At 28.0% G+C, this 24,994-nt stretch overlaps 1 protein-coding gene across 7 annotated transcripts; it reads right to left on the reverse strand.

Annotated features, from left to right (window-relative positions):
- LOC111039224 (rho guanine nucleotide exchange factor 11) lies at positions 1–23,627 on the reverse strand. 7 transcript variants are annotated; one of them, XM_022322639.1, is made up of 34 exons: positions 22,688–23,608; positions 12,586–12,857; positions 12,307–12,521; positions 11,414–11,632; positions 10,099–10,254; positions 9,024–9,099; positions 6,971–7,131; positions 6,787–6,891; positions 6,589–6,702; positions 6,421–6,519; positions 6,259–6,351; positions 5,998–6,191; positions 5,753–5,936; positions 5,579–5,690; positions 5,369–5,515; positions 5,218–5,286; positions 4,999–5,089; positions 4,857–4,935; positions 4,567–4,625; positions 4,429–4,500; positions 4,152–4,363; positions 3,883–4,076; positions 3,127–3,320; positions 2,833–3,058; positions 2,487–2,721; positions 2,325–2,412; positions 2,133–2,261; positions 1,960–2,069; positions 1,735–1,887; positions 1,498–1,668; positions 1,247–1,437; positions 981–1,101; positions 844–911; positions 1–718 (listed from the first exon to the last, which is right to left on the reverse strand). In XM_022322639.1, the coding sequence occupies exons 1-34, from the start codon at positions 22,726–22,728 to the stop codon at positions 713–715; spliced, it is 4,656 nt and encodes a 1,551-aa protein (XP_022178331.1). In that variant the 5' UTR covers positions 22,729–23,608; the 3' UTR covers positions 1–712. The 7 variants fall into 7 exon arrangements, with proteins under 7 accessions (XP_022178331.1, XP_022178314.1, XP_022178321.1 ...); XM_022322622.1 differs by having other exon boundaries at positions 4,152–4,360; positions 5,351–5,515; XM_022322629.1 differs by having other exon boundaries at positions 5,351–5,515; positions 9,036–9,099; positions 22,688–23,607.
- Between the last annotated feature and the right edge of the window lie 1,367 nt (positions 23,628–24,994).

The raw sequence follows: 24,994 nt of genomic DNA on the forward strand, positions 1-24,994 counted from the left end.
TTACTGTGCTATTAAATTAATTTATGTATTCAAAAAATAAAGTTTTTCATGTTTAAACATTGAATAGGTGTAAAATTGTATTTGAAGCTAGTCTTATATTGGCTTAGCAAATAATAAAGCTTACAATTTAATTTGTTTTTAAATTAATTCAACATATTAACAAATTACGCAAAACCTTGTTATATGGTAACAAGTAACACTTAATATGTAAAACTAAAAAAAAAAAACATACAATTAAATTAAGTAGTAATAAAAACATATAACTAAAGGTATTAACACTTATATTGAATTTAAAACAGCAATAAAAAAAAAAAAAAAATCATAATAAATAAATAATAAAAATAATAGCAATATCTCAAAGATATTAAGGTATCGTAAGTTAAGTTGTAAAGTTATCTTTATTAAAATAATCGTATAGGTATTTTTACACAGTCTTAAAAAAAATTAAATAAAACAGGACGTAAAATAATGTTTTAAAAAAAAAAACAATGATCATTTGTTAGTTACCTTCATGAAAAATTATCATTTAAATAAAATAATAAAATATAAATAAATAAATATATACTTTCAATTTAAAGATTTAAAAAAGATATTGATACAATTTATAAGCGGTAGACTATTGTAATGACACAGTGAAAACATATTGGCATGATATGACATATATATTGGTAAAGTGTGTATATTATGAATTGATGTTTAATAATAAATACACTCATACCTGTGAACAGCAAATCTTTAAATTAAGTACAAATGCTATGAAACAACTTTTAAAATAACAAAAAAATAATTAACAAGAACATGTCACTAAGCGAGGAAGAAAATATAACATTTGATTTATCTCACCTCTAATGATGAGCCATTTTTCTCTGAACTGTTGATAGTGGAAGCATTTTCGACAGAACTTTCAGTTTCTAAAATAAAACAAAATTTATTAAATTGTAAAAAGTTGAAATGATTATTAAATTATAATGTATATTTACTATTTTTTTCAGTGTTAGTAGATCCAATTGATTTTTCTTGAAAAGCATGTAGTCTTTCTCGATATGTCTGAAGTTCTTTACGTAAGTCTTCTTCCAGCTTACCATGTTTTGTAGTTGATATCTAAAATACATAGAAATAATTATTTCATAATTAAATGAACACTTTCAGTGATAACTATCACGTGTTTATTACTAATTTATCAAGAATAAACAGTAGATACCATTTTGTGACACAATATAGATATTTTTTTAAAATGTTTCCTTACCAAAAGTTCTGTAATTTGAGAATTCAAAGAAGCTACAATTGGTTTTACTTTGGTGATCCGAGATAACTGTGTAGCATAAGCTTTATATAAACTACAATTTGACGTTAAATTTGATGTTCCCAAACTCGCAGCAATTGCATCGACATCAGTCATACTCAGTGATTCATTTAATACTGTGATAATTTCATTTCCTAAAATGAATGTCCAAATTAAAATATATTGTAGTAATATTAAATATATATTCAATTTACCTTGAGAAACTGCTGAAAGTAAAATTTCGTTTGGCTCGTCAGAAATGTTTTTATCCTGACCATCAGATGTCTTATTAGGGATTGATAAAGGCACTTTAAGTATATCAGCAACTAATTGTAAACGTTCATTTAATGCTTCTTCAATAACTTTATTATTTCTTCGTAATTTTTCTTTGATAGATAAAAATATTATTACTAACATTATCAAATCAATAAGTACCATTGATTAATACATACCAAGATGTGTGATAACTGGTTCGGCTTTGAGTACAGAACTTTGTGATACTAATACTTCAGATGGCTCAATAAGTGGACTTTTTTGAGTTTTGGACAACACAGGAGTGCTATTAGCGACGGTCAATGCTTCACTATTTGGAAAGTTTTCATTACCTAATTTAATAAATATATATATATATGTAAGAAAAAAATCTCATTGATACAAAACAATTTTATTTTTATTACCATGTTTAGATGTATCACAATTACTAGAGTCTAATGAAGTGGATAACTGGGAACTATTTAAACTATTATTATTGTTATTATTAGGAGGTTCTGAACAATTATTAGTCACCCTGAAATTATAGTTATTAAAACATAAGACTGAAGCATCAAAAAAGCAACTTAATGTTACTTACGACTTTTTTTTAGTACCCTGTATTATGTCTTCGTAATCAATAACATGATGGGAGGTCTGTTCTTGTTTCTTAATTTTTCCTTCACGAGCTTTATAGGATTCAGTTGCTTCAGAGATGTGTCGAAACCATCTAGTATAAAGGAATATTTTGGTTATTGAAACAAGTAGTAATGGTTTAACTGTAATGACTTACGTTTTTCTTTCATTTGACGAAGTTGTAACTAAATCATATATCTGAGCGCCAGCTAGTGATGTGTTTACTAAGAACATAGCTTTTTTGTCTAAATAAATAAAGTTTAATATAGCGAATATGAATACATATTTTTTAAGCAAATAATCAACTTTTGACACTCACCCACTGCATTATGTCTGACTAAAGCCGTTGACATCTTAATAATTGGACTTAAAGTAGGAGTACGATCTTGGAAGCCATAATATTTTAAAACATATTTATCGTCTACTTTGTTCAACAAAATAATTAAATCTTCTAATAACAATACATGCAGTTCAATCATTTTTTGACGAGTGCCGCCAATTCTTAACCACAGACCACCTTCATGTATTAATTTATGTTTTGTTACATCTAAATTCTGTAATTAACAATAATAAAAACAAACATGAGCATGAACTGTATCTAAAACAAAGCCAAATTATTTTCAAACAAAGATATGTATAATAGATTGTTATTGACTTTTTTTCACCTTAAAGTCAACACTAAGAGGATGATCAACTTTTTCAAATGGAGAAGCATCTAATTTTTTTTGAATACCAGATAATCGAAGTTGGTCTTCTGCCTCACGTACCGCTTGATTTACATGATTTAAAATAATTTTACTTCTCTCGAAAGATCTTTTAATATTCAATAATTCTTCTTCATTTGATGTACACTTCACCAAACTTTCAAATAATAATGGATATTTAGTTAATCTAAAATTAAAAACAGATATATTAGTTTTTGCTTAGTCTTTTGATGATTAAATTATAAGTAAAATTACCTTATCATGCCAGTAGGTAAAATGTCTTTCAGCTGTAAACGTTTGCACACAGGATTGCCCTCAGCTTCATTTAAAAATATATTTAATTTTGTATCTTTTTTTCTTTTTTCTTTTAAAGATTCTAAAGCTATTTGTTGTCGAGCACAAAATGTAGCGGCAGCTTTTTGAAATACTTCTCCAGCAGTTCCATCAAACTGTAAATTATATGATTTAATTGATATTATCCTTCTTATTTACCTATACCTTATTATGTCTATTTTTAATTTTTACAAGTAAACCACTCAACCATTTATTAGGAAGTTTAACAAATATTCAGAAAAATTAAAAATATAACTTAATATTAAGAAGTAATTTAGAAGGGGTTTCATACTAGAACTATAGTTGTAACATTTTTAAAGACAAAAAAAAGGTTAATCATATGAAAGATTCGGTTTTTAAGATAATTATGTAATAGGTGAAAAACTACATGCGAGTATCTTTTAAACTATATAATCGGTATGAATAAATAAATAAGTATGATCACAAAAAGCCTGTTCTAGTTGGGTTTATGCATCCCGCTCAATTCTACACACAAAACCATTGCTCATAGTTCTCCACATTTCATTGGTTATCAATGTTAATCGAATATGATAGAAACAAAGAACTACACAATAATTAGGCAAGGGTGTATAACAAAGATGTGGTCATACCTATTTAATTAGTCATAATAATAGATTACAATTAATCATTTATATTTGACAAATAAACAACACGTACAGTATTAAGTAAGACATGACCAATATTTTGAACAACTTGATTGTCTTTCCTGACTGCTTTCATGGCATTACAAAACTGAGAGTGCAATTCAAACATTTGTTCAAGGTTTGCAAATAACAATTGAAGTTGGTCTTGTGGTAATACCTGCAGTTCTCTCATAGGTCGATGAAAAACATGCTCCAAAACTTTTAACCCTACGAATTATACAAGTATATTTAAGTATTCATTATATACAAAATCCACATAACAAACTAGAAATAATGATTTACCTCGAATATGAGATCTTTCAGTATGATAAAGTTCGTTTATAACTTCTTGACGTTTTTTCTCTTTAGATGATAGCTGATCCAATATTTCAGTCGGAACATTACTGGCCCAATCAGGTAAATCTAATTCATCATCAGAATCACTATCTAAACAAGAAGTCATCTCTCCACCTTGTCCAATGCCTTCCAAAGATGTACTGCGGCTGTCCAAGCTTCTAATTCAAAAGTAAATACAATAAGTCATTGGAGTTCATCAATTGAATAAAAAACAAATAATTACTTGGTTGATAAATTAGAATTTGAGGAGCTATCAGAACGTGCAAATGAAAACTGCATTTCATGTTCCACATCACTAAAATTAAAACAAATTATTAATTATTATTAATTAAATTAGTAATTTATTTTTGGGTACACTAACTTTTTATATTTTGATGGGAGATTGGGATCACTGGTTTTTCTTCTTTCTCGAATTTGACGCTACAAATAAAAAGTTATTAAAAGTAGTAATGATATACAACTTAGTTAGTAAAATTTTAGTTTAAGTTGCTGTCCCTGTCTTTTTATGTAAGTAAAATAATTGGCAAGAATTGTTCTCTAGTTTTGGTCGCCGGCCAGTTAAGTTCTAATCATGAACAGAGTATAGTAATTGAGTACTTATTGGATTATTATTTAGTTTCTTAAAACCAGTTTTTTGTTTGTAATAAATACCTTTTGGTGAATACGTTCTTTATAGCTTTCAGATCGGTTTATGGAGATTCCTGTTGGTTTTAATTTTGGACAATGAGACCTAAAATATAAAGTTATGTATCATAGGCTATGAAATAGTGTCATGGAAAATATTAAAACTTACATTTCTTCAATTGTACTGGTATCCCCTCTTTCAGACTTAAAACTATCATCAGCTTTAAAATGAAAACTGCTACTGCTTAAACTCGTCCGATCTGCAAGTAACAAAATTTTAATTAATTAAAAGATAAACATAATATAAACATACAATCAGCATTTATTTTTATAAAATGCATGTACATTAAATAGTTAATGTTATTAGAATATGTAATTGCATCATTACCAGAATCTTTTTCAGGAAGGGCCCCAACCACGTCACCAGAATCTTCAGATTGTCTCTTTGATTTTTCAACTTAAAATAGATTTAAATAAAATTAATTAATTAAAATGTTAAATTAACCAAACAAATGTATTACTTTGAACAAAGTTCAAACCAGGTTTTCTTCGAGTTTCACGTTCAGGCCTTATTTTATCCATGAGTTTACTAATGCGATCATTGGCTTTATCTTTTTTCACTATTGGACCAGGACAGTTTTCATCCAAAACTTTCACACAAACACGGTGAATATTTAAAATACAATCTAAAAAAAAGTTTTTTTTTATTTTCATGCATTTTAAAAATTAATTTGATAGTATTAACATACTTGTGCATTGATAACCTTGTGGTCCAATTCCCCAAATAATTAACTGACAATGGTTACAATAAGTCACAGTGAAATACTGATGAGCGACAAAATGATGTCCTTTGTTAGTAAACTGTAAATATAATTTAATTAATTTTACAATAATAATTCAAAAAGTAAATAGAATGGAATTACTTTTCGACATTTTCCTATAAGTTTAGCTTTCAGAGATTTTTCTTTGGAAACAAAAGTTGGGCAACGATCTAAAAGAGAATTAAATTGAGTTCCCCGAAGCCCAAATATTTTACTCATAACTGTAGCGAGTGCAGCTGCCATTGTAAATCTTCTATCATCTACAATCTCTTTGTCCATATCCTCTCTGAAAAATAATATTAATATTACAAATATGACATAAATATAATATTATTAGATATACTTACATAAATGGTTCCATATTAGGAACAAGAATCATTTCAATTATTTTCAATTCTTTTACTTTATCATTAATACTATCATCAAGTTGAAAATCAGGTGGGCCAAACAGAGTGCCCAAACCAGCTGTACGTCTATGACGAAAATCACTCAACTGTTCATTTAACTCTTCTTTGGCTTTGGTTCGAGCTTTCCAAAACACCTAAAATAATGATTTGTTGTAAAAAAATTGAATATTTATTATATTCAAATTTTTATTTAACACTAACTTTACGTAAAATTTCTTCACGATCCGAATCTTTTTGTAAAATGTCATCAATTTCACGAACAAGATTCTCTTCAATATTAGTCAGTCTCAATGGCTATAATTAGAAATAATTTAATTAAACTTATTTTTAGTACAAACACAAGTTAAATTATTATAAACGTACAGCACAAGGCACTAGAAAACTGGAATGGATTTCATACGCCCATTTTTTCATTTCTTTGGCATTGCCTTCTTTAAATAAATTTGTAACTAAATAGAATAGCTGTAAACATAACATTTTAATAATTAAATTTTTTGCTTGAAATGACTTTAAGATTTTTAGTAAACATACTAAAGCTGAGGGATCACTATTTGATATAACATAGTTTAAAAATACTGCTAGATGTGCATTATGCTCTACTAATTTAGTAAAACTTTTAAATGGGCCATGTTCTTCTAAATGGCTCTGGAAAAATAATAGATTAATTACTTAACATGTATTAATACTCTTACAAAATTTTTTTTTTACTATAGATTTCAAAAAACTTACAGATTCTTGATCAGAAATTTCATCATCCTCCATTGAAATTATTGGAGTTTGAGTTAATTTTAGATCTGAAGAATCAACTGAACATCGATCACCGCCATATTTATTCTAAAAAAATTTATATATATTCATAAACAATAACATTATGAACAAAAATTTTTTGAAAAAAAACTTATAATAATATTACCATATCTATGTGCGGTTTATCACATGGGTTTGCTACATCAGGAGATCTGTTAGGAGAATGTTGACGAGGTGGTGATACTACATCCCAAGCTAATCCACCCTTGGAGTGTTTTACAAAATGCAAATCGTTGAAGGATTCAGATAAGCTTAACTTTTTAGTACCTGTAATTATTAACATAAATTATATCGTAAATTCTGTGTTCAAAAATACATTTAAGATGAAAATGCAATAGAAAATAATTCCTAGTATAATATTTCTGAGTGTTGGATAATTAAACATCTAATTATTCATTATAAGAACTGAATACGATACAGTGGTACATGTTAAATAATAGCATTGACATAAAAATAATGTTTTTTATTTTTTAGATGTACAATTTAGCAACGTTGGGCGTTGATGAATCAAAAGGTTAAAGTTAAGTTTAAAAGTTAATTTAACTTTAACTTTTTAACTTAACTAATTACTTTTGGATTTTCATTAACTTAACTATAACCTTATTAAATTTATTTTTTAATGAACGTAAAAGTAACAAATTAATTTATCATTTTAAGAAATAAGTGAATTTATTTTGTTTTAAATAAGCATAAAAATTAACGCTACCTATTCATATTTAAACTCATAGTTTAAGTATATTTATATATGACTAAATGTATATTATGTTAAAATATTATCCAACTACAGTGGACACTGCTTATAAGACTCACGGATATAAGGTTCAGTCGCTTATTAGACTCAAAATTGTCTGAAACGGTCCGGACGTATCCAAATACGTTATAAAAAATTCGGTTATAAGACTCAAATTTTGTAAAAAAAAAAATGGTAAAAAATAAACATTTTTGGTCAAAATTTAGAAATAAATTAATGTTTTTTGCTTTATTATGTGTGTATGTACAGTAAATTGTATCGTCTTTCACATTTTCCAATATATTTCCGGAATATTAGTTTATAACTAAAAAAAAAAAATCACAATTTTTTTCCATAAATAATAAATAGAAACATTATACGTACATCTTTTATAATTTTTATTAATGCATATAATCAAGTTTTACATGTATTGTGATTATAATTTTTTTATCAGAATTTTTTTAATTTATGTTATATGTAATATGTATTAGAGTATTAAAATTAAAGAAAAATGTGTAGTAAAATAAAATTCATAAATATATAAATATGTAATTAATTTTTTTTCCCACTTCGCCTATAAGATTCATTCGGTTATAAGACTCAATTTGTGCTGGTCCCAATGTGAGTATTATAAGCGGCGTCAAAGGTATTTCAATTTATTTATTATCTCTTTGCTTAAATTATATTTTCATTTCTAATATAATATAAAGTTAGGTAATTTTTTTATGATTACATTAATATAAAAGTATAAAATTATGTAAATATAGACAATTATACTATTTCATATTTTTATATCTTACTAAGTACATAATACCTAGTAGGTATCTGTTTAATAAAATATTTTGTGATATTTTATTATATAATAAATATACAGTAATACTCTATTATGAACCCAACATACACATACACACATAATATCTCTTAGAAAGACAACTAAATAATACTCATTTAAAATTTTTAAGTATTAATTATTATTTGTTAATTTATTACTTACTACTTATTAGATAGGTACTTACTGTTCTTAAAAAAACAATATAGGTACTATATGGAAATACTGAATAAACACTATAGTTTTGGTTTGGAAAAAAAATTAAGTACGCTTGAGTCGTATAAAAAAATGAACCTTTTTTTAACGTAATAAGGTTTTAAAAAAATATGGTAATAACATTTAACTTAACTGTTTAAATCTATTATAAAATTAACTTTTAACTTTTTATAATTGGTGTATATTAACTTAACTTAACCGAGTTAAAAAAAATCATTAACTTGCCCAGCCTTGCCATTTAGTTTTAGTGTGAATTTAATGTTAGAATTTCTTTTTTTATAAATGTTATAAAATTTAATTCAATATCACTCATGCTATAGAATTTGTAACTGATCATAATTTTGATTTGAATTTAATATCCATTAAGATAGTTCAAGTACTAACCTAATGGTTTACCTTCACTAAGCTGATCAGGATTTGATTTTGTACGTTGATGACACAATGAAAGATTAGGAGAATCCTGAAAGAAATAAAAGTAGTTAAATGCAATGGAAATATACATACATAAATAAAAGAATAATTATAATGTATAATCATACAGACATACAAGAATCATAATGATAAATACAAATTTATCAAATAAAAGTTTAAAGAAATAAAAACCCATACACCTAAGAACTTTACTAATATTAAAGATCTACATACATTAATAATATAAGTGATTAATCTTACAAAAATCACATTTCAAAAAGAACATAAAAATACATACATCACATTTTTATAAAATCATCATGCAATAAAAACATTTTAGAACAAATTATTTATATTTAAGTACCTACCTCCATTGGTTTCACAAGCATAACTTGTGTTGGAGAGAAAACATACAAAACATAGTTAATAATTTCTAACCTAACATGGTGTGGAATTGGGTATTACTTTTAGATGTAAATAATTAAAATATTATAAAGTAAAAATAATTAATATAGCGGTTATTTTATTTAATTCAACCATACAACCATTTTAGTGTATTAACTTAATAATAGTACTCTTTAATCTGCATTTAATAATAAAATATTTTATTTTTAGCATTGCATTACATATTGTTTTACATTTTTAATCTACATATTAAATATACTCTGCCTCACACAAGAATGTATTTTTACTATTTCCTACTTTTTATGGTAGTAGTCAATATTGAATAGTTCATGCAGATGGAGCTTCATATAAAACTGGGAATACTACAGAAATCACAGTGGATGATAGGAACTAAAAATTGCGTTTTTAAGTTAGACAGAGTATATTTTCATTGTATTTAAAGTATAATTGTTGACTTTACATATGAATACTTTTAAGAACAGTTTTTATTTAGTGTGCCTATTAAGATTTGTATGATTCAATGTAAATAAAATACATTTTTTAAAATTCAATTTAGAAACATGTAAATTAAGTAATATAATATGGGAATATTTTAAGACATAATAGGCTATTAATTGTCTTAAAACAATTATCGCGTACTTACAGTTTGACTATTGTTAACACCACTGATATGTGAATTATTCGACTGCTTATCACTAATCAAAGGGGCCGTTGGATTTCTAGGAGGTAGTGGTGGTGGGTTTCTTGGTGGTAGTGGAGGAGGTTGAAGTGAAGATGCTTGTGCAACAATATTACAAAGCTGTCAACATAATAAATATGCATACGATCGTGTTAAACAAAAAAAAAGTACAAAACACTTAGAATTGGAAATAGGGTATTAAAGGTGAACAAATATAACAATATTTTGGGATGTAAAGGAAAAGGATTAAATCAAAATAAATATCTTAAGCAAGTGCTAATATCAATGTAAACTAAGTTGTATAGAATGCAGATATGTACATTTAGTTATACTTCTAGAGCCAATGACTCTACAAACATCATATTATAGTGCTTTAGAAATAGTGCTAAACATAAAAACCTAAAATATTTCTCAATATTAAGTTTATTTTATAATTTAAATGAAGTTTAAGATTTTCTGAAAATAATTAATACAATTGTATAACATTTTAAATTCTGACTTATTTTATTTTAGCTCAATTTTAAATTAAAATACTGAATATTTTTTTTTATTGTATTTATTTAATTAACTATAACAGTTAAATACAATTAAATAAAAAATACAAAGAAGAAGTGGGTAAAACTAAAAATATATGGTCTTGAACCACCTTTTGATAGTATGTTAAACTAGAATTTTTTTGGAGTTTCTACATTTCATTGAGTTTAAAGTTTGGATTAATTATAGAATTTTTAACTGTTCAAGTTTGGTTTTTAAAATTAGTTTTGACTAAAAACTTGAACTGAACTCTAGCAGTTTGACCCACATATAGTACATAGGCACATTAAAATATCATGTTTTAATTATGTTTATCCACATATTTCTATGGCACTGGAAGTGTTAAATCAAGACTGACGACAAACATTTTTTATAAACAGTAAGATAAATTAATGTTTGTAAAACATGTTAGTACTTTCAATAATTTATACACATTATATGATCATAAAAACACAAACCAAAGACTAAAATTACTATACACTTCAAACTACAATATGTAACATAATCGCAAATTCTAGACAACATAAAAAATATTCACATTCAGGTATACTTTTTATAAAATTCAACTTTCAAGTTTTAAATTATCGAAAATCTGCAAATATACTAAATACTAAATTAATAGTCAACACCAAAAATTTAATATTTTAATTTTCTATAAAAATAGATCATGCGACTTTGTATTTAAATATAATAATAGTCCCATTATATTACATATAACTAAAAGAAAATAATTATTGTACACTACCGGTATTTCATTGAACGTAGTTAACTGGTCTTGCAGTGTCTTAACTCGGCGTTCAGCGCCAGACAATTCTCTTTTCAATTTATAGTTATCACCATTGGATACATCTGATGATGATCTATGAAGTTCTTTTTTTAATACCTCCACATACCTTTGTTCTTTTTCTAACATTAATCTGAATGTTTGCCATCGTTCTAGTTCAACATGCCTCATTTGTTCCACCTTGAAACATTTTAATTTAAATAATACATTTTTTTTTTTTTGGAGTTTTTTGATATAAACATATTGCCACTAACAATAGAATTAAATTAGAAAATAAGAAAAAAAAATGGTTTCTGAACAAATTTTAACTTGTATTTGTTTATCATAATTAAGATAGAATTATAAATATCAAATTTAAATAAATGTATATAACATTATGACATTTATATAATTTATAATATTATTTTAATAACTAAATATTGTATCATAATATCATTGAAATTTGAAAGTAAAATATTTCATAACAGTATTAAAATTGTAAAGCAAAACAGCCCCCCCCCTCACAAGATTTCTAAAAAAAAACTTGGTGTATAATTTAATCTTTGGGTCTTGAACTTTATATTAAATCAAATCCTTTAAAATTGGTATTCATTTAAATAAAAATATGAATAATTAAATAATCAAATAATATAGTATTTGGTGATTCATGCTTGAAGAATATTTTTGAATGCAATGTGTACCATTTTTACATTAATAAATAGGTTAGGTATCTTAAGACTTGGAACTAGTTAGTGATAAAATTATTTTCATTCAAATTGTACCAAATTAATTCCTTGAGCATTCATCATTCAAACATAACTAAAGACGGTAATACATTTAGGTTTCAAATAAAAAATGTAGCTTAAAATACATACATCAACAGGTTGAGGTCCTGTAATTCGATCACGAGCAGGAGCTGAATGATGGTGATGCAAAGGTCTGGATGGTGTTACAGAAGAACACGGAGCAATTGGAGATACAGAAGAAGAATTCATTGTCGGTAAAGGCAAAGGTGGTAATGTTAAATTGGGATTTGATGAATTTATAAACAAAGGCCTTTGTTGAACTGTTAATTCGACTTGGGTAGAAGCTGAAAATACGGTACATAAAATTGTCATACATTGACGTTACATGCATTTAAAAAGTATACATACATTTTATAAGTTCAACCACTTCTGTGTGTGTAGAGTGTGTCACATTAACACCGTTCACTTTAATAATTTTATCACCACTATGTAAGCCTGCTTTTTCTGCAGCTCCACTTTGTTTGACAGATTGCACAAATACCGGATTATCTCCAGACACTTTCATGCCATATCCTCTTTCATCTTTAACTACTATAACAGTTAACGTAGTTGTAGAGGGTAAATTTGGACTATCTAGAGCCTCAGCAATCAAGGGTTGAGGAAGTAAATGTTCAGATGGCCTGTAAAATATAGAATACACTATTTGAATGAATGAATTTGAATTTGGAAATTTTTTTATTACTACTTAAATAATATAAATTTATATACGACAAAAATATAACAAAAAATGTTTAGTCAATAGATGACTATTTACTTACAATTATTATTTATTTTGACATTAACTTGAAATAATATCATATTTATTCTCTATAGAATTGATTTATTTAAATTTAATTAATTTGAAAATACAAAATTATTATACAGTTTGGTATAATATTTAAAGAAATAATACAGTATATAAAAGTTTAATTTTATAAATCTATTAAATTTTTAAGAAAACATATTAAGCAAATACTTATATAGGTTGGAGGTACATTATATATATATAATTTAAATATTCATATTCAATCAAATTAATAATAAAGTCTAATTAAAATCTATAAAAGATTCTATAAAATATTTTTTTTTATAAGTTACTAAATTATTTATGATGAAAACATATGAAACAGAGCACAAAATAATTAATTTATCATGTTTATGTAATGTTAAATGAATGCTTAAAAATGATACCATCTTGGTAGGACCTATGTATTTACTTTAACAAAATATAACAATTATTATTAAAAAACCCATACGTATTGAGAAAATAATACTCAATAGTAGTAATATTGTAGAAGATTAATTGTAATCAATGTTTACTTATTAAATAACTTTTATATAAACATTTACTTATACATTTTTAGATACCTAATTAATTTAGCATGATAATTAGGACTGAAGGTCAGTTAAGACTTACAAACGTACAATAGTTAGTTATACTAATTTGAATTCTTATTGCCAACTTATTATTTCTATATTAATTTCATAGTAAATTTTAATTTTTTCTAACTTAAACATTATAGTAATAATTTATTTTTCTAATTTCCAAAATCCAAATGAATACCATTAAACCTAACACACATGTATAAACATTTAACATTTAGAAAACAAAATTTTTTTTGAATTTCTCAGATTTCAAATGTTTAATATTCTACTAGATATATATTTTAAAAAAATATAAAAATACACTATTAAATATAATAACTATTAATATTTAATTATCTAATACTTAAATATACCACATGATGGATCTACAAATGTATTGAAATTAAGTAAATACAATTATAGGAAAAATATTACACATGCACATGCATCTGTCCAAACTCCAAAGGCTACTACGAGTAAGTAGGGACATAAGTAGGGTAATAAAAAACAATTGTAAAACATTACCATTCATGACTTTTTTTAGCCAGAGTCCATCTAAATGCATTGATATAACCTACATAACATTTTTAAAATTAATATTGTTATTACTTAGTATGAAGTTTATCAAATGTAAGTCATCAAATGGACATTTTACCAAACATTTTTTCAATTCCTAACATATAGGGATATATTGATATATATTAAAGGTCTACCATTTTTAACTAACATAGGTAACATAGGTAACCTATTTATAACAATATGATAAAACTAACTCAACAAATATATGTTATAGCTCATGACCCGGGCTCAGGACTTAAGCATTTGCTTATTTTTATGGTATGACATGAAATCTAGCAGAGTGCTTTTTTTCAACATTTTTATTAAAAAAAATGCTTATTTCCAGATTTTTCTGATTATTTTTGCTTTTGAGCATAATCTCTGTTGACATAAACGTGCTAGTCTGGATATATATATATATTAATGTGCCACTGACAAAAACATAGTCATTTTAGTTAATTTATGTTTTTTTTCACGGTAAACCCAGAACTCAAAAATAATATTTCTTCTTTGTATCATATTTCCTAGTAATAAATAAATACTGAAACTCGCATTTGCTTGCTTATCTACTAATCGGCCAAATAAATCAATTTTTTTTGTTCATTGGAAACATTTTCTTCAGAAAATATATATTTAAGTAAGAAATATAATTAAGAAGTTAAAATGTTTTCAATAACTCTAAAAGGCTAAGTTTTATTTTTTTTCAAGTTTCTAAGTACAAAAACTAAACCATAATATAAAGAAAAATTGTGTTGATAGTTTTTGTCATGTTTTTTTTAGCTTACTTTGATGATTACAAGTACTACCTGTAAGTCTCAAACCCTGCTCATGACATGTTTGTATTATTGGTTTTAATTTAGAGACATTGAAATAAGTAATACAATTCAAAATAGGTACCAAATCATTATATTTATTTATCGAAATTTCTAATATATTTCAAAAAATGAGCAGCTACGGGAGCAGCTATAAGTATCAGTTTTGGAAATCAAATAAAAATGTTCTTTTATCAAAAGAAGATGTATTGCAATAATCTTGTAAATAATTTTAAAAAATTATAAATATTTGTGGTTTTTAAAAATAATACATTGATTATAATTGGATAAGTTTACAGGTACTAATTATACATATAATATTGTGTTTGACAAAAAGTCTAGTAGTAAAAAAAAAGTAAAAAAAGTAGAAAAACAGACAAAATTTGCATTTGATAAAAATGAAGTACAGTGGAACCTCGATAAGTAGAAATTCTATTTTACATTTTTGACATATCAAGGTTTTAAGAAAAATATTTTACTTAAAGAGTTTTTAAAGTGTATGTATGTATTATAGTCTTTAATTATTATAACATATAAACGTATAATTACATTATGCATTGTTATTGTTATTTCAAAATTTTTACTAAAAACATATGACAAAAATAAATAGTTAATTTATTGGTATAAATAAAAAAAAACAATTGTAGTGACAACAAGATAAATGAAAAATACAATAAAAGCGATCAGATGAAATTATTGGGGTCCACAAGCAGATTAGACAAATGATTATAAAAATTAACCGTAATTATCCATCTATATTTGGAACACAGAATGTTGGTGATAACTATAGTTTTTCTCTTGAGTAATCAGGGATTTTGCAAAGGGAACAGCATTTATTTCGACTTATCTTGATAAGTTCCACTGTACTTAATAGAATTAATACACATTTTTTTTGCTTTTGCAGTCATTTCTTTGAATATATACGGATTTTATAGGAGTAAAAATTAAATCAAACACAGAATTCACAGGAAAGTTTATTTTGTATACTTGGGATTATTAAAGAGAAATTGGGGAATATTTTGTAAATTGAGGGAAATAAATATTATTATTACTATTATTATTTTAGGTGCCTATATATCTAATATGTATTTTTTTATTCAATAGTTTCCTAACACAATTAAAGTAGTTTGATATAATAGAACATTTAGGTTCCATATAATTTAATCATCAAAGTAATGTTGTTATGCTTATTTATACATACTTTTTGACGAGCAATTCGTTTAAATACATTTTTTTTTTTAAAAGGCATACCTCCCTATGCCTTTTTATTGCCATAAAAATGGTTTTACCACCCATGTTTTTTCTTTGTTTTATATACACTTAATTAAGATATAATAGTAAGTCATCTCTAAGAATCAGACTTAAATAAACCATCCTCTAAAATGTAGTATTTTCAATTTTTCATTCCTAATTTGCTACCTGAGTAGTAGCTGTACATTCTTAATTTGCTCCTCAAGGGGTAAAAGAAAATTTGGATGTTTATTGACTAATTTTAAACTGAAGACATATTTTTCCTGTTTTTAAGAGCATATTAGACTTTTTTAAGAATATAGTTCTAAACTAATATGGTTGGTTTACTGATTATTTAATTTCAGTTTTTGTGTTTGATAATAATTTTCTTCAAACTAATATTTATAGTACAAACTATTACTGTTATAAAATGCTACAAACTTTAAAGTTAAGTAATGGCATCATTTGTTTGATTCAAATTAAAATTTCAAAAATAAAAGTTTTTGTATAAGGAATCAGTTTAATCAATCTCCAATAATTTTTGAATCTTTAAATATAAATATATTTTTGATTTTATTAATGTAAAGAATTCAGATGTGAAGTGTGTTTTAAATGTATAGGTATTTAGATTTAAAAGTTCGTAAAATACTGATTTATATATTGAACAAAATATGTTTAAAATCTGTAATTATTTTAAATTACCTAATAATCCTTAAAAAGCCCTGAGACACTACAGAACTGTAAACCAGTGATGCTTAACTTTTTTTCATCAGCGAGCCACTTTGATACACAATCAACTTCTAGCAGGCTACCTAATATAAATCAATCTCAATAATAAATCTCAATTTTAAACTAATAATATAATTTTGTCCATATAGTAGGTGATTAGGTATAATTCTAATTTAATTTTGTCCAGTCCAATAATTTCAGATGTTTAGGTTTGAGAATGTTTGTACAACTTCAACTTTTCAACTTTTATAGTAGTAAAAATGCTCTAATCATAGACTTTAATGGAGGGTTTTGGAAGCATTGAAAACTTTTGGGAGGTTTAAATTGAAAATTCTCAGTCATTTTTAAAACAATAATGAAAAACAAAAATAAACAAATGAAAATTTGACTGTCATATAGTATGCGGTCTACCGGCCAACGCGTTTTACTGGCTGCTATCGGATGAGGTGTATCAGCTTTTACACAGGCGGAACTTCATCTTTAATAAATACATACAGTTTAATATTTTTCTTCAGTGAACACTTTATTATTATGGAATTATACTTTATAACTTTTGATAACAATACTTCAACATTTTGTAAAAGTGTGGGCTCAAAAGCTCAGTATGTCACTTATTGCGCGACACTACAATTTATACGCACTCATACAATCAATATATTTGGAAAAGATTTTTATTTAATTATAAGTAGTGACGAATCAACCACAAATTTTTTATTTAGCAAAAAGGTTTTGGAAAATAATGAAAATGCTGAATGTTTTAAGTGTGGAAATGCTATGAAATTATACCTACATAGGAAGGGTAAGGAAAGGAGAATTTTACGTTGTAAGGGAAAGGGATGTCAAACAATATAAAGCTTAAGGTGAGAAAATTATATTCTTATATTCTTTTAGCTTATTTTATCATAATTGTATACAATATTATAGGAAGGATAAAGCTTCTCGGATTTATAATGATAAAAATGGTCGTCTAAATAATGGACTAAGCCTCAATCAACAGTTAGAACTGGTGTACTGTTGGACTCAAGATTTATCCAATAAAGCTATTATGACATTAAATGGGAGTTCGTCCAACACATATGTGACTGGATGAATTTGTGTCAGGATATACCAGCAAAAATATTTGAAAAACTTACTAAATTTGGAGGACCTGATATTATTATACAAGTTGATGAATGTTTGTTAAGAGTATCCAGAAAAAATCATATAGGTGATTTATATTTTATAATTGAATACATAATGAAATACAATTTTCTATTGAATATTAATTATTAAATAATATAAATCATGTTGATACAGGTTGATATAGACTAGCATATTTGCCAAGTGAGAACATCGAAGACAAAAATGACAATCCTCTTGACAATAGAAAAAAAATATTATGGTAGACGAAAGCATGATCCCGGGTGTTTGAATTATGTGACAATACTGAGGGTATGAGATTTTGTTGTCGAAAAGCAGGACAAGCAAACTTCGCATGAAATTATTAGAAAACAAATTGTATTCGGTTCTATTTATTATACACTCTGATGGGTGGCTAGCATATAATGGGATCGCTTTATATGGTTATACACATAATACACTTAACCACAGTGAACATTTTGATGATCTACTTACCCAAATGCACACTCAACAGATAAAAAGTTTATGGAGATAATTACATTCAAAAGTAGTTAAAAATATGTGTGAAACAAGTCCTGACCTCCTTCCAAGGTAAAATTATCATATGTTATCTATAATTTAACGTAATACATAAGATGCAATTATACATATTGCAGGTACCTCATGGAAACATGGAGATGAAGAATAAATAAATCTGATCTATTAATGCATTTTTGAGAGAAATGGCGGAATTGTTGTTACATCAAACATAATATTCATCATTCTTGACAAACGATATATTCATTTTTTTAAATTATTTAAAATAATGATATAATATAAAGGGTAATATAATATTATGTTATCAATTTAATTCTTTTATTTGCGGTAGACCGCATACTATAATTATAAATCGCAGGTAGACTGCATACTATACTCATAAATTCACCAGCAGACCGCATACTACATGACAGCTAAAAATTTGTTAAAATTGTTTGGTAACCTTGGTTAGACCGCCTTCACTTGAATTTTAATTGATACGTTTTAGATTTTCCTAAAAATGTCAATAAAATATTACTTGTTTGTCAAAAAGTTTAAAAGTGCAATAAAAGGTTTCTCATAAGTTTTTAATAGGTATAGCTCTTTAAAAATATTAACGACACATATAATCGATTATTTTATATAAGCATTTAAAGTTCAAATTTTGACAAAACCACAATTTAACTGTAGTTAAAAATGTAAAAAATATTACATTTGTACAGCTAAGGCTTAAAAAAATTTAATACACAGGCTTTCATACAAGTAATTAATACTTTAACCAAAAAATTGATGATCACTTAAGAAAAATGATATTCAAATACAATATTTTTGCGAAAATGAATTCAACCTACCTACCTATATATATTATTAGTTATTGGCTATATCTAATCCAATCCGGTAAGGAGTATATGAATTTACGTCATAGCTTACTAGTTGACAATAGTTGAAACTTGATGAATATTTTTTTTAAAAGTAATAATAATATGGCAATGTGGGGGGGGGATAGCTTGTTAGCAGTCCCCATGAGTATGACACTGATCCCACTCAATAGCCACATGAAAAAGACCCCATAATTTAAAGTCAATCCAATTTAGATTAATAGCAAATGTATTCATCCTCTTTTAATTAATAATGATAATATACATCTATTTTACATAATATTTAAAAGCAACGAATAAGCAATTGGTATAATAACTAAGTTATTATAATTTAAAATTTTGGTTTGGACTGAACCAATTGAGTTAAACCTCATAAACATTTTTTTCAATCCAAAACCGTTATTAATATATACTAATATATAATATTTTTAATGTGTAAAAAGTAATTGTAATAACAATGTAGGTACCTATAATGTATTATAAAGTAAAAAAAAACTTATTAAGTAAAATAAATTACAATACATAAACCATAACCATATAATAATAAATAATTAGATGGAATAATCCTAAAAATAAAACTCATCTGATGAAATTCCTTAACTACCTATATAAGCAGTAGTTCTATAATAGTTTAACAATATACCGTCTACCTTCAATGTTTTAAATATTTATTAGGGAGTTTTTTTATATTACCTACACAATTAGAATAGTATATTATTTAATCATATCCATATGTTCTTTTTTTCGACCCAATTTTAGAATAATTTATTAAAACGAAAATAAGAGATCACAAATTTTTGTAAAGATTACATGCCCAACCACAAGATTAATAAGTAATTATTACCTAATATTTTTAGTTACACTTCCGCCAATTAATTTAAGTAGGTATTTAATATAGCTATTTAAATGTCAAATAAATTAATCTTAAGTGGATATAGTTTCCCTAGTTTTGAATATGAAAATAGTAGCAGATACAGAATATTTAAGCATAATTTAAAAATCAAGATCACATGATAAACATAGGTGTATGTTAGATGTACCTAAGTACTTAGATAAAAGTAGGGAGAAAAATATTGATGATATTTAATTTTCAAATAAACTTTAGTTAGGTAGGTATTCAACGGCTCTTAAGACATAAATATGTATCGTATAAAAATAAATAATTATTAGTTATCTGTTACTCAAAACTAAACATTAATTTGACGCCAATAGTCTGGTAGCCAGAAACTTAATGTGATGAATTCTAAGTTATTTTTAGAAAATAACAAATGGATTCAATTGTTTACGTACAATGTAAACTTTGCATTTTTTTTTTCAGCAAATCTCATTTGTAGCCCAAGTTGTTTACCATATTCCATAAGTGCCCTAAATTATAAGTTATTGGTACAGAATTGTTCACCTTTGAAAAATTATAAAATATTGTAAGTAGATATTCTGAATACATTAGGTATTCCACTACCTTCATAAAAATGTACTTATTTTTTGCATGTTATAAAACATTTTTTAAATATTTGTCCTAGATAATTATGTTATATACATGATATATATATAATTAATCATCCATTATTATTTTGTAAATTCATTTTATGCTTAAATATTTTTTTAGTAACTATAATTCTTTGAATAACATAAGATGAATAGTATACAACAATCATACAAAAGTTAAACCCCAAGTTAAATACTACTTAATTTAATTAAGTATTTATAAATTATAATGGATACCTACATCTGAGCCTATATCTTTCAATTTTTATATTCAATTTTAATTTTCAATCACATATTATAATGGATAGGTATACCGTCTCAAAAGAGAACAATTACATTTTGCACATTGTTAATGATGGAATTGGTGTGTAAGGAACCACATGATCACGCTAACACTGGGCAGTTGGAGGGAGATGTGCAGCACTGATGTAAAGCGGTCAGCCAACTGATTATTCTTTTTTGAGTCTGAGTACAGAACAATCAATTTGCAAAAATGAAATTTGATAAAGTAAAAGCACTAGATTCTATATTATTTATTATTACCATGAAAAAATTAAAAGAAGTGAATCATAAATAAGGCCCAAGTGCAGGTAAAGACGAGAGTAAATATTAAGAAACATTAGCAAGATGATTAGGAACACAATATAGCATACATTTATTGAAAACAGTTGTTATTTTACATTATATTTTAATATCAACGATAGTTACTATAGGTAAACCTATTGATAGCTTTTATATAGATGTCTATTTAAATACTCTTCTGTTTATACTCTGAAAATGTAGATACCTCCTTATACTTAGCTTAAATAAATATTTGAATACTATTATTTTTTGGTTAACTATCTATTGGAAACTGGAAAAATAATATGAGAATAGTCATAAATAGATATAAATTAATATTTTGAACTTGTTCCTACTGTCCGAAATACCTACCTAATGTAATTAGATTGGTACCTACCTAAATTAAATTGATTGTTATCACGGCAAGGTTATCATTATACTTGTTCTACTTTAGGGGCTTATTTAATTAAAAATAATTATTACCTATGTTGATCTTTATCAAAATGTTAAACAAGGGCCATAAAATGTAGAAATACTGTCAAAAAGAATGTATGTACCTAGTTGAAATTAATAAAGGTGGTATCCTAGGTGGTTTTACCCAAATCATTTTTCATAATCACGGAAGATAATATTTGGGAACAAAAACAAAACGCAAGAATACGTGTGAACTCTTGATTGAAATCCATGCGTTCCAAATAAATAAAAACAGTATTTTAGTTTTAATTTGATCATCTCAAAATTAAAATTTAAAAAAAAGTAAATAAACAGAGGAGTACCTATAATATTAACACTGCAATACTGCGAAAGTGACACTTGTTAATATGTAAACAGGATGTGCTGTGAAATATATGATGAAAGAAAGCCAAACAGATAAGCAGATAGTTTTATCCCGATTTTATTATGTCGACCTTGAAAACCAAGGAACACAAGTGGACAACTGGCCGGTGCTCATCATAGACAACTGAACTCGGACAGTGGGCAAATTTTTAAGGTCGAGGCACCAGTGCGCCCTAGCAAAGGGGTGAAAAAGAACAAAACGCGACGGCGAGCAGAAGACGTCATCGGACGACTCGCTGTTTGAGGCTAAGGCCGTCGTCAAGTGGACGACGACGAAAACGGCAGTGACATTATAGATAACGGCAATAACGCCGAACAAAACGACAACACAACATAATAATACATTTTATATTATACGACGGAGACGGTGACGGCACATACCTTTCGTTAGACGTGTGGACCGCCGCAGCCGAATGGTCCATGGCGGCTGTTCAAGACGACGGTGCACCCTCGAGGTGGTGGTGGCCAAGTGATATGGCGGCTACGACGACGGCGGCGGCGACGATCGGCCGGCGGATCATGTCGATCATGACGTCTACATGTCGACCGTCTTCGCATCGGTGTCTCGACGTAGTCTGTTGCTGTGTTCGCGGGCCACTACTGCATCCGGCGGAAAAGCGGGCAGCGCGATTATTTTGGCATCCGGTCCGTGAATGTGTACGAGAGTGACTGTACGAGTGTGTGTGCGCGCGCGCGCTCGCGTGTGTGTGTACTTGCCAGTTGCCAGTTACGTTCCCGTGTGTGTGCACTGTGCGTGTGTGAGTGTGTGAAGCGAGCGACTGTGTGTGTGTGACGCGTGCGAGCGAGATGCTCACGAAACGCGCGACGGACGACGTCGAATCCGCTTCGTTAGGGTCGGTGCAGGGAGAGGTGGTGGTCGGGGTAAACGCGTCCAGAAAGAAAATCGGGGAAAAAAATCAAATCAACAAGTAACCGTCTGGCGCGCGCAACACACACACACGACCGATTATTATTATTATTATTATTATTATTATCGGTCCTGTCTATTATCACCGAGTCCGAGGACGGACGTAAACAACAACAAGATCGACGACGACGGCGGTGATTTCGCCGACGAGAATTGATTTTATTGTCGACGACGTGTCCGAGGACCGTATCGCACCACAGGGAATTTATTCGCGATTTTATCGAGAGGCGAAAAAACGATGTGAAAAGTTATAAAACGTTCGTACGAGGTGAGCGTCGTCGTCATACACGGCCGCCGCTCGTGCCCGCTTGTGGCTTGTGCTGTCGCTGTTGCGCGCCGGGGATGGAACGTGCCCAAACACAGCGGACGACGGCGGTTGCGGCCGAACACTGCGCCGACGGCCGATCCCCACCACGGCAGCCGTCGACGGCTACGACAACGGTGCGAGTACGCCACTACGGCGTCGGCGGTGACGATGGTGCGGGGCGCGGGGCACCGGCCACTACTCCGTAAACCTACATAATATTCACCGCCGCCGTCACCGTTTGCGTATGTATGTGTGTCTATGTGTTGCGTGTGCGCGCGTGTGTTTGTGTGATACGACGTCGCCCGCCGCGCAATTATAATTTATCGTCGTCGTCGTCGTCGTCGTCGTCGTCGCCACCGCCGCACCAGCACCGGCACCGACCGTCGTGTCCGCACCACCTGCGGACCTGACCGTCGTCGTTGCTGCTCCGGCGACGACGTATCGGGCGCTGGCGTGCGTTTGTGTGTGTGTATGCGCGCGCGCGCACAACAATAATAACAATATTATTATTATTGTGATGATTGGGAAATATTTTACGCGGGTTTTTTCTCGTATCGTTTGTTCAATTGTTCGTGACTCGGGTTCGTTCGGTATTGTCGACGAAATTAAAACAAAATATTATTATTTTGTGTAGCCACATATTTACGTACATCATATTATTATTATTATTACTATTAATTCGTATACACGCAACGCGCTCGAAGCCGTGTGTATAATATACAATAACGTGGGCACCACCTGCTGGCTGGGTGCAGCGTAGTTGGCCGGCACACGGGCACACTGGTAATCAGCGAGGCAGCTGCGGCTGGCAATGCCGCTGATAACGCGTGCGGTTGTATGAAACAAAAAAACAAAACGCGCGACGAATCACTATTATGATTATTCGTATTTCGTTGAAGATAAAAATAAGATTTCTGGTTTAATCGAAAACCGCGTCGCACGGTTAATGTATTTGCGCTCATCTGGACTCAAGGAGATTCTGTAATATTTCCACCGTTAGTTGCGGTCATTGTCAGTCTATATTTTCTAAGCATTTATTTTTATGATAATATAAATTTAATAACATTCGTAATTTATTATTCCATCATACACTAAAACAGTAATACATTAGGTTAGGGTAAATAATCTTAATTATTATTATATTTGCCCATTCACCTCAACAGTCACCATAAGCTTTACGGAGTAATATAATAATATAGCAAAATTAAAAATATTAATAATTTCATTTTCTATAATATAAGCTCATAAAATTCATTAATTATATGTCAACTTTTGTTATTTGCTGTAAACTTATTATAAGCCAATGTCCTATGTTTTTAAGTAGACACGGTAAGAACAACTTTTGAGGAACTATCAATATTGTAATATATTTTGAAGCTGTTTGAATCAACGTAATCGAAAAAAATTACAAAAATTTTAATTTTAATAGGTCCACTAAGAAAAATGTGTATAG

The sequence above is a fragment of the Myzus persicae genome, unplaced genomic scaffold (assembly GCF_001856785.1).
Source record: "Myzus persicae strain clone G006 unplaced genomic scaffold, MPER_G0061.0, whole genome shotgun sequence".
NCBI lineage: Eukaryota > Metazoa > Arthropoda > Insecta > Hemiptera > Aphididae > Myzus > Myzus persicae.